At 37.1% G+C, this 11,541-nt stretch overlaps 1 protein-coding gene across 1 annotated transcript; it reads left to right on the top strand.

Moving 5' to 3' along the window:
- The first annotated feature begins 7,622 nt into the window (after positions 1-7,622).
- On the top strand, positions 7,623-10,587 carry cysltr2a (cysteinyl leukotriene receptor 2a). Its single transcript, XM_007250098.4, has one exon. The coding sequence runs from the start codon at positions 7,739-7,741 to the stop codon at positions 8,744-8,746; it is 1,008 nt and encodes a 335-aa protein (XP_007250160.1). The 5' UTR covers positions 7,623-7,738; the 3' UTR covers positions 8,747-10,587.
- Positions 10,588-11,541: the final 954 nt, after the last annotated feature.

Below are 11,541 nucleotides of genomic sequence, written 5' to 3'. Positions count from 1 at the left end.
GACTCTAAGACTAGGTCAGTGGCTGAACTGCACTTAGGGGGCATTATTACACATGTTGGAAAGTAACATATGACATTGCAAAAACTTTTATTAGTGTAAATATGTCTATTTTAAATATGCAATATGTTTGCAGTGTTTATCGGATTACCGGAGCACTTTTTTTTTTTTTTTAGATCTTTAAGCGCTTTTCTCGTTAAGCATGAATGGGAACCAAATTGCATGACCAGGCATGTGTGCGTTCTCTGCTGCAGTGCCAAAATCTGTCTTTCTTCTGAGACCTCTAATTCAGTGAACTAAAGCAGGGTTAAATAGAAACACCTGAGCACCTTTTCTCACAAAAAAACAGCTCACATGGCTTTAATTCATAATAGAAACCACAACTAGACATTTTTAAATGAATGAAAAAACAATAGAATGAGACCTTTAAATTGTTCAGTGGAAACTCTTTTGTTCTTCCGTTCTGAATCACTGGGAATTTGACATTATAGTTGTTTTTGCTCGAACAATTAAAAAGATAAAGATCATTGTTTGTCATTCTGCTTTTATCAGCCTCATCAATCATCATCAAAGACAGTGAGCCCTGTCAGATATACCCAGTCTGATCTGCTGCCCCGACCAGACGTCACAGATTTGATGGTATTTCTTTGTTTTTAGGTAGTTGTGGTTTTGGCGCTTTCTATTTCTCGTATGAAAAGTACGTACGGGTAACTCTTTAGCTTATTCATTCAGCACACATTCCTTTAGATCTGTATCAGACTGCAGCTGGGTGTTAAAACACTGTGAGGGTTTACTGGTGCGTCTGCTGGTGTCTTGACACACTTTAAACTAATTCTCTGGAAATGGCTCTTCAGGCACTAGTGTTAGATTTCAAAAGAGTTGAAGTCCCACATCCTGTCGCTCAGTGTTTTATTGTGTGCTGTTAGGTAAGCGTGTCATGCCCTATCAGGTAAAATTCCCCCATTATTAAAACCTTCCCGAATACTGAGCTCATCTTTCCATCGAAAACAGCTGTTGCTTTATCTTAAAATGCTTTCATTTAAAGCTATAGTAGGTTGCTTGTCTAAAATATGTTCAATTAGTATCACTCTTTATTTTGTTATCATGAAAAGTTTGGTGTCAGAAGTGGTTCATTTAGTGTTGTGTTAAGCCCTGCCAACTAGATGGCAGTGTTATCAATAGACAAAAAGGTGCTTTCATTCTGAAATACTTTGTTTTATGCTCTTTAACAAAGAAAGACATATGTATGGCATATTAATAAGTGTATAAATGAATTAATTATATATGATAAATTAATTAATGTTAATTTGTCTTTCTTTCTTAAAGAGCATAATACAAAGTACAGGGGTTGGAAAATAAAACTGAAACATCTGGTTTTAGACCACAATAATGTATTGTGGCGACGGACAGTTCCCGAACATACCTTTCAGACAGCTTACTCTTGCGTCCACAGTTAATCCTGTTGGATGTGGTTGGTCCTTCTTGGTGGTATGCTGACATTACCCTGGATACCGTGGCTCTTGATACATCACAAATACTTGCTGTCTTGGTCACAGATGCGCCAGCAAGACATGCACCAACAATTTGTCCTCTTTTTGGTATGTCACCCTTAATGTTGTGTGCATTGCAATATTTTGAGTAAAACTGTGCTCTTACCCTGCTAATTGAACCTTCACACTCTGCTCTTACTGGTGCAATAATGTGCAATTAATGAAGATTGGCCACCAGGCTGCTCCAATTTAGCCATGAAACCTCAGACACTAAAATGTCAGGTGTTTCAGTTTCATTGTCCAACCCCTGTATTTCAGCATGATATTAGGTATTTTGTTTCTTCTGCATGTGTGTTAGAATATCATTAGAGTTAGCTGCTAACTGAACTCTCCAACAGGCTATTTAACCTTGTGCCTAACTTATATACACTGCCTTTCAGAGAAGGGAAGCTCCGTCTGTGTTTGAAGTACCTACAGGTGCATCTTAAAAAAATACAATATCATTGAAAAGTTAGTTTATTTGAATAATTCATATATTATATAGATGTATTACAAACAGAGTGATCTATTTTAAGCCTTTATTTCTTTCATTGTTGATGATTATGGCTTACAGCCATCATCTGCTGGTGTTGATCCACTGTGTTTTATTATCAAGTCTAAAGTCAGTGCAGTTTTGTTTTCCCACAAAATCTTACAGCACTTCATGTTTCGCTCTGCTACTGACAACTTTTATGGAAATGCGGATTTCATTTTCAAGCAGGACTTAGGAATTGGTCTTATATAATATTCTAATTTTATGGGATCCTGATTTTTGGGGTTTTATTGTGTGTAAGTCAAATAAAATGCTGTAGAATATAAAATAGATAAATATAAAAGAGAAAAAAAATGTATATTTAAAAAAAACTGCCATGTAAATGAGGAAGAGGTTGAAAAGCTCATAATAGAAAGTCTGGATGGGGAAGTTTTAAAAAATATCTACAAAACCTGTTCAACACATTTGAACTAGCCTGCTCTAATTTAAAGTTTAACCTTAAAGTATGCGGTAACACTTAATAATAACTTTCATTTATATATCATTAACTAATAATTAATAACTTATTTTTCACATATTTAGAAACTTAAAAGTTGCTGTCACATCTGTAAATACTTATAGACGCATTGGCAACATGAACTGAATGTGAAAAAACTTTTCTCAGGTTTATAATTAGCATTTACTAGCGATTTATAATGTTCGAATTCTGATGAGCTAATGATTTGATTACATTTTTAATATGAATATCCATGCTGCATTTGTTAATATTCAAATTCTGATGAACTAGGAGAACATGCCAAGATGCATGTAAACTGTGATTAAAAACCAGGGTTATTCCACCAAATATTCTGAACTCTTAAAACTTTATGAATATGAACTTTTTTTCTTTGTATTATTTGAGGTCTAAAAGCTCTGCATCTTTTTTATTATTTCAGTCATTTCTCATTTTCTGCAAATAAATGCTCTAAATGACAATATTTTTATTTGGAATTTGTGAGAAATGTTGTCCGTAGTTTATAGAATAAAACCACAATGTTCCTTTCACCACACTTTAAAAATCATATTAAAACAGTATTCCAGTTTAGATTAATTCAGTTCAGGGCTTGAAATGATTACACACAGGTCATTTTTTATCTGTCCCTTTAAAACACTTTAATATATAATTTCCATATATTCTATGATTGATGATAAGTGAATTTGGATAGCTGTCGGGTAATCAATCAGAGCATATATAAACTGCAGAAGTTATCCAAAAGCAGTGTGTAAGACTGGTGGAGGAGAACATGCCAAGATGCATGAAAACTATGATTAAAAACCAGGGTTATTCCACCAAATATTGATTTCTGAACTCGTAAAACTTGTTTTCTTTGTATCATTTGAGGTCTGAAAGCTCTGAATCTTTTTTGTTAATTCAGCTATTTCTCATTTATTAGCATTTATTTCTGCAAATAAATGCTCTAAATTACTGATTTTATTTGGAATTTGGGAGAAATGTTGTCTGTAGTTTATAGAATAAAACCACAAGAAACTCAGAAATTCAGAAACTCTTTTTTTTTTTTTTTTCAGAGCTGTACATCCTTAATTACCACACTTTATAAATCCAGTTCAGGTTCATTCAGTTCAGTGCTTGAAATTATTACTCACTAGTCATAATTTAAAAATGTCCCTTTAAAACAGTTTTAATGAGTCTAAAGTGTTTTGATTGATGATAAGTGAATTTGAATAGCTGTCAGGTAATCACTCAGAGCGTATATAACCTGCAGAAGTTATCCAAAAGCAGTGTGTAAGACTGGTGGAGGAGAACATGCCAAGATGCTTGAAAACTATGATTAAAAACCAGGGTTATTCCACCAAATATTGATTTCTGAACTCTTAAAAGGCTCTGCATCTTTTTTGTTATTTCAGCCATTTCTCATTTTCTGCAAATAAATGCTCTATATGACAATATTTTTATTTTGAATTTGGGAGAAATGTCTGTAGTTTATAGAATAAAACAACAATGTTCATTTTACTCAAATATAAACCTTTAAATAGCAAAATCAGATAAACTGATTCGGAAACGGATGTGCTCTCTTAACATTTTTTTTCCAGAACTACATCCTGGATTACCACACTTTAAAAATTGTATTAAAACAGCAATCCAGCTTAGATTCATTCAATTCAGTGCTTGAAATTATTACTCACTAGTCATAATTTGAATCTGTCCCTTTAAAACAGTTTTAATATATAATTTCTACAACATCTTTGTGTGTGGGTGAGTCTAAAGTGTTTCTGATTGATGATAAGTGAGTTTGAATAGCTGTCGGATAATCACTCAGAGCGTATATAACCTGCAGATGTTATCCAAAAGCAGTTTGTGAGACTGGTGGAGGAGAACATGCCAAGGATGCATGATTTCTGAACTCAGAAACTTTCTTTGCATTATTTGAGGTCTGAAAACTTTTTGGGAATTTGGGAGAAATGTTGTTTGTAGTTTATAGAATAAAACAACAATGTTAATTTTACTCAGACATATACCTATAAATAGCAAAATCAGATAAACTGATTCGGAAACAGACGTGCTCTTTCAAAAAAAAATTCCAGAGCTGTACATCCTCGATTACCACACTTTAAAAATTGTATTAAAACAGTAATCCAGTTTAAATTAATTCAATTCAGTGCTTTAAATTATTACTCACTAGTCATAATTTGAATCTGTCCCTTTAAAACAGTTTTAATATATAATTTCTATAACATCCTTGTGTGTGGTTGAGTTTAAAGTGTTTAAAGTGTGTAATCACTCAGAGCGTACATAACCTGCAGAAGTTATCCAAAAGCAGTGTGTAAGACTGGTGGAGGAAAACATGCCAAGCTGCATGAAAACTATGATTAAAAACTAGAACATCTTTGTGTGTGGTTGAGTTTAAAGTGTTTTTTTATTGATGATAAGTGAATTTGAATAGCTGTCGGGTAATCACTCAGAGCGTACATAACCTGCAGAATGTACTCATGCAAAGCCAGCAGTGGACTAAAGGCTCGGACGTTTGCTCATTCAAATTCATTCTAATTCAGTGTGTTTGTGCATCTCTCTTTACTGAAACATGTGAAGGTTATCGTACGCCCCTAGAGCTTCAGTGCAGGTCACCATCATCATCATCTAGGTCAATGAACTGGTGAGTCAGCTGAAGACTTCTAGAAAGTGGAGGAGTACGTCTGCTACCGTCGTCACGGCCTGAGATCTTCAAAGTGAATGCTGCACAACAGGAAATGTGGGACTGAGAGGTAATAAAATAATAGCTGAAGTATGGGGAACTACTGAGTTCTCAAAACAGCCCATAGTGTAGCTTTAGGCTTGGTTTAAGGGCAGCGCTTAGACAATAGGTGTTTTTTTATTATTATTTGTTACTTGAGGCTGTTTGGTCTGAGCTTCATGTGTTCTACCTTACTTACCTGTGTGACTGTCTGCTTTGTGCCACTCTCTAGAGGAAAGAAGGTTTATTCCCTGGCACCGGAGGGAGAAATAATACATGCCCTGACAAAGGTGCTTCTATTCAGCCCGCCCACCTTTCCCAAGCTCGCCTACCCAACACAGATCTTATCTGTTTTTGAGATGTGTTTCAAGACATTTACACTTCCTTCTACCTGTGTGGACAGTGCTACTATCCTGTGAAGAGACAAAAAAGGTAATTACTGCTGTTTTTTCTGTCTTAGTATTTAGTTTTACACCATTGTTCCTTTTGTGATGTTACTTAAAATGAGACGCTTGCTTAGTTGCTTAATTTAAGTGCTATTTAGAGCTAAAGATGTAAAGATTACATGGACGGATAAGAAAGAACTAAAAAAATTAAGATGGCTGAACTACAGTACATGGTTCACTAATTCCTAAAACAGCAGAAAAAGTTAAAGGTAAAGCATGTTATTCAGTAGCTATAATTATTAAGCTACTACTATTTATTTTTCTTTTTATGTAAGAATAGGGATTGAGGTTACACTGCACAAAGTATATATTTCATTTCATATTTCCCAGCATCATCACCATCGCAATAATGGATAATGGATTTGAGCATGCACAATAGTCACAGTGTGTATATCATGAAATATCATGATATTTCTGTGTCACGATATATTGTATGCGATATTTACATTTACATTTACATTACAGATCTGCTGTATCTGATCTGCTCATACCAGCACAACACACACCAACACCTTATACACCACCCACATAATAATAGCTGCTCTCTGATGGTCCTGTGGGGTCCTGACCTTTGACACAGTGCTTTATGTATGTATAGCTCAGTACATACAGCCCAGAGATGCCCATTTCAGTATAGATTTCTACTCATTTTTTGTTCCTGGCCTATGTATATACACCACTTAAATTAAGAGAGTTTACCAAATTGAAAACCTCAGGAATATAATAAAGAAAAGATGGATGATCACAAGCCATCAAACCAAGCTGAACATGCTTGAATTTTTGCACCACGAGGTTAAAGGCATAAAGTTATCCAAAAGCAGTGTGTAAGACTGGTGGAGGAGAACATGATGCCAAGATGCATAAAAACTGTGATTAAAAAAACAGGGTTATTCCACCAAATATTGATTTCTGAACTCTTAAAACTTTATGAATATGATCTTCTTTTCTTTGCATTATTTGAGGTCCGAAAGCTCTGCATCTTTTTTTTATTTCAGCCATTTCTCATTTTCTGCAAATAAATGCATTAAGTGACAAATGGTTATTTTACTCAAACAGATACCTATAAATAGCAAAACCAGAGAAACTGATTTAGAAACTGAAGCGCTCTCTTAAATTGTTTTCCAGAGCTTTATATTTCAACACACCTTAAATTCAGTATTATTTCATTATTTAGAAATATTGGCTGGATTTTCTCAGTCAGCTTTATGAGGTAGAGTCACCTGGAATGTTCAGCTTTCAGTTAACAGCTGCGCTGAACTCATCAAGAGTTAATTACTTGGATTTCTTGCCTTTTAATGTGTTTGAGAGCATCAGTTGTAAAGTAGTGAAGAGGTAGAGTAACAGGTATACAGTGAATAATAGCTCTGTTTGAGTAATGTTCTAATACAGATTATGAGAAGCAAAAACTACTCAACTAAATAAAGAAAAAAATGACTGTAAGAAATGAAGGTCAGTTAATCCGCAACATTTCAAGAACTTATCCTCAAGTATCCTCAAGTGCATTCGCTAAGACCAGCAAAAATGTTATGATGAAACTGGCTCTCATCGGGACTGCCCCATAAAAGGAAGAGCAAGAGTTTCCTCCTACCAGCCTCAGAAACTGCAAGTTAACAGCTCCCCAGATAAGAGCACCTAAATGCTTCTTCACAGAGTATTTTGGTTTGTTTTTTAACACTTTTAAGTTACTATATGATTCCTTATGTGTTCCTTTATAGTCTGAATGACTTCAGTTTTCTTCATTTACTATGTAGAAAAAAAGAAAAAACAGATCTTTTTCAGTATCTACCAGCCCTTTAGAGTTTAGAGGGTAGAAAAGAGTAGACCAGTTCCTGCTACTTGTTCTTATTCCTACATATACTTTTTGTATACACTTTATTAAGGCTTTAATTAAATGTTTTACATTGTGATATTCAAAAGAGACACGTCTTAAAATCCATATTTCATCTTTTTAATGGCCTCTCTTTCTCTCCAACCCCCTCCCCCCTAAACCAGAGTAACTGCTGGACCCTGGCTGGGGTGTAAAAGTCCCGCGTGTGAGGTGAGATGAATTCATCATGTAACTACACCATCGACGACTTCAAGCGCTCGGTGTTTCCTGCCGTCTACCTGCTGACCTTCATCCTGGGCATAGCAGGACACTCGGTCTCCATCTGTGTGTTCTTCAGCGTATGGAGGAAGAAGAGGAGCCTGACGTCGGTCAACCTGTTCATGGTGAACCTGCTGGTGTCGGACCTGATGCAGGTGTGCTCTCTGCCCCTCAGAGCCACGTACTACCTGTCCAACTCCCACTGGCCTTTTGGCGTCTGGCCGTGCCGTCTGATCTTCTACGTCTTCTACCTGAACATGTACAGCTCCATCTTCTTCCTGGTCTCCCTGAACATCATGCGCTACCTGGCCCTGGTGCAGCCATATCGTTTCTTGCGTCTGCAGGGCTGCTGCAGTGGACCCCTGGTCTGCGCTCTGATCTGGCTGTTCGTGGCTCTGGCCTCCAGCCCTCTGCTGTTCACTGATAGCAAAGATGGTGCAAAGAAGTGCTTGGAGCTTCCACACGGCAATGCAACGATGATCAACAAGCTCATCCTCATCAACAACGGCACTGTGACCGTGGGCTTCGTGGTGCCTCTGCTAACCATCTTGTGGTGCTCGCTTTTTGTGATCCACAGACTGCTGAAGCCCAGTCCGGCACAGCGTACGGTCAAGGCGTCGAGAAAGAAGGCCTGCGCTCTGGTCATCATCAGCCTCGGCTTCTTCCTCATCAGCTTTTTACCTTATCACATCATGCGGACGCTGTTTTTGTACACAGAGTGGGAGGTGGCCGAGAACAGAGGCCATCAGTACTCCTGCGATTACATCCAGGGAATCCGGAAAGCTGCGGTGGTAACCCTTTGCCTGGGTGCGGCCAACAGCTGCCTGGACCCCATCCTGTTCTTCTTCGTTGGGGAGAACTTCAGAAGTTTCTTTGCCAGACTGCTGAGGAGGAAGAGCGCAGAGACTGACAACAGAAAGATCAGCCAACAGAGGGCAGAGTTGCAGGTCCTGCAGAGCTACTGAAAAATATGAAAAAAATGCTGCCACTGGTTTTATCCACCACACAAATGAGTTGGCCAGTTTTTATTTATGACAGGAAACAAAACTCAAGCACCTCTGAAGGTTATGTGTAGAAAGCTTTTGTCTTATCTCTATTGCCTCTAATGCCTCTAATGCCTTTAATGTGGTCGGTTCATCTGCTGAGGCCCTGGAAACTTCCCCTCCTGTGCATAAGAGAGCGAGACTTCCTGCACATGACAGCTGCTGCTTCTTCTCTCAAAGCTTCCTATAGTCTGTAAAAACTGCCACATCCACATACGTAGCTGCAAGTCCTGTCACTGGGGTGGCACCTTCAAGGTCTTCAGTGCCTTTGATTAAGGTACAAATACAATACATTGTGGTTGGTTTTGCCTTCTTTTAAAGGTCAACGTTGTTCCTAAAATGGTCATGTTGTACCATTGAGCTGACATTTGCACGTGTTTGTACTTGAATCTGGGCCATACTAAAGCTTCACCGTGTACATGTGCAATAGTCGCACTGCAGATTGTGCAATTTGTCATTTAGTGCAGCTGCATTATACATTTTTTTTCCAAACTTAACACAAACTTGCTTAATACAAAGAAAATTTCAAAAACTGTGTCTACCAGATTATCGATTATATCTATCTTATACTATTATTTTTACTCCAGTCATTGATGCACAGACTGTTTACTTATTACTATCATGACACGTTGCATCATTGACTAGTGGTAAAAAAAAATCATGTATTTCATAAAATCACAATTACAATGCAGTATCAGTCAAACATTTGAGCACAGCTTAAATTCTTGTTGTTCTTTTTTTCATAATTATAAATATTTTTTCCAAACTATGAAGAAAAACATGGTATTCTTCAGTTAACAATAACATGTTAAACAAATCATAATATGTTTTATCCAAATAGCAGCTTTGCGCATCTTTAATGCCTTTCAGTTAACAGCTGTGCTGAACTCGTCAAGAGTTAATGACTTGAATTTCTTGCCTCTTAATGTGTTTGAGGGCATCTCAACTAAGTAAAGAAAAAAATACTTTAAGAAATGAAGGTCAGTTATTCAGAAAAAAAATCAAGACCCAAAGACCATCAAAACCGTTATGATGAAACTGGCTCTCATCAGGACCTCCACAGGAAAGGAAGAGCAAGAGTTCTCTCTGTTGTACAGGATAAGTTCATCAGAGATACCAGCCTCAGAAACTGTAAATGCTTTAGAGACTATTTAGTATTTTGCTTTGTTTAACACTTACTACATGAAGTTACTACATGACTCCTTATGTGTTTTTTCAGTCAAAGTAAAGACATTGACTTTTTAATGTAACTGTATTTTGCAGTACATCCTCATATCACAATGTAAATGTTTTCCAACATGAAATGAGACTAAGAAATGATTCTAAGATCTAAAAATCTTATAAAACTGGCCAACTTCAAAGTGTGCACTGTGGTAAATCATGCATTTGAGCTTGTTGCACAGCTTACCTAGAGACTGACTGGTACTGGTACAACTCTGTGTGGACTTTTGACATAAAGAAAGATGCTCTGAAACATTTAAAGACTTTAAGAGAGCATGCTCTTCATCTATAGCGCAGAAACAATGGTATTCAGCTTGTCCTTGTCCCCTCCCCCAGAACATAATCAGAGAGTGTGTCAAAAAATGCAGCTTCCTCTTTCATTTCATCCATAAATGGAAGTGTTGTTGACAGATCACAGCAAACCTCAAACTGCTGGGTGCTTGTCCCTCCCCCTTTCTTTTTTGTTAGCTGTGTAATCCATAAGCTGGCTATTGCTGTTGTTGCTATTGTTATATATTACAGCTCACTCAGTGTAATGTATACCCAAAAAGATTGCATTTTTTTTGTCTTTGAATTGTCTGTGTGAACTTTATTTGTGAGCTAACAAATAAATATGTAATTTAATACTTAAGAAACTCAATCTCAAACCTGGTAAATTTGTTAAACCTGCCAAACCTACCAAAACACAATAAAACTATTAAATATGTTGTTTACAAAGTATATATATGCACTTAAAACTCTTAACATAGCTTAACTTCTTGCTCTCTCTCTCTCTCACACACACTCACAGTGTGTTGGAAGTGCTATAATAGCCACAGTGCTAAATATAACTGTTGCACATCAACAAGCATGTTCGTCCCCACCCGTTTTCAGCGAGGCCCCGCCCACAAAGGCTAGGATTGGCTGATTGTGTTTTTTTTTTTTTTTCATGTCAGTTTTCACAACGTTTTTTGAATGGGCCTTAGAAATTAGATTAATATCAAACTTAACAGTGCTTCTTTTTGTAGATGATGTAGATTACATTTTATGACTTTTATATGAAAAACTCAAGTTAAACTTGGTCTGATGCCGTAAAGTATAGTTGTATTTTTAGCAAAATATAATAATAAGATAATAAAGTGACATCATGTTAAAAAAAAGCGTGACCACTGCTGTTCACTCTGCTGACTCATGACTGTACTGCAAAGTACAGCTCAAACCACATCATCAAGTTCGCTGATGACACAACTGTAGTTGGCCTCATCAGCAAGAACGACGAGTCAGCATACAGAGAGGAGGTGCAGTGGCTGACGGACTGGTGCAGAACCAACAACCTATCTCTTAACGTGGATAAAACCAAGGAGATGGTTGTTGACTTCAGGAGAGCTCCAGGTGTCCACCACCCGCTGAACATCAACGGCTCTGCTGTGGAAATTGTGGATAACACCAAGTTCCTCGGTGTTCACATTGCAGAGAACCTCACCTGGTCCCTCAACACCAGTTCCATAACCAAGAAA

This window comes from Astyanax mexicanus, chromosome 17 (genome assembly GCF_023375975.1).
Source record: "Astyanax mexicanus isolate ESR-SI-001 chromosome 17, AstMex3_surface, whole genome shotgun sequence".
In the NCBI taxonomy this organism is placed as follows: domain Eukaryota; kingdom Metazoa; phylum Chordata; class Actinopteri; order Characiformes; family Acestrorhamphidae; genus Astyanax; species Astyanax mexicanus.
Note: the sequence above shows the minus strand (reverse complement) of the source record. Positions and strands in the feature narration are given on the sequence as shown.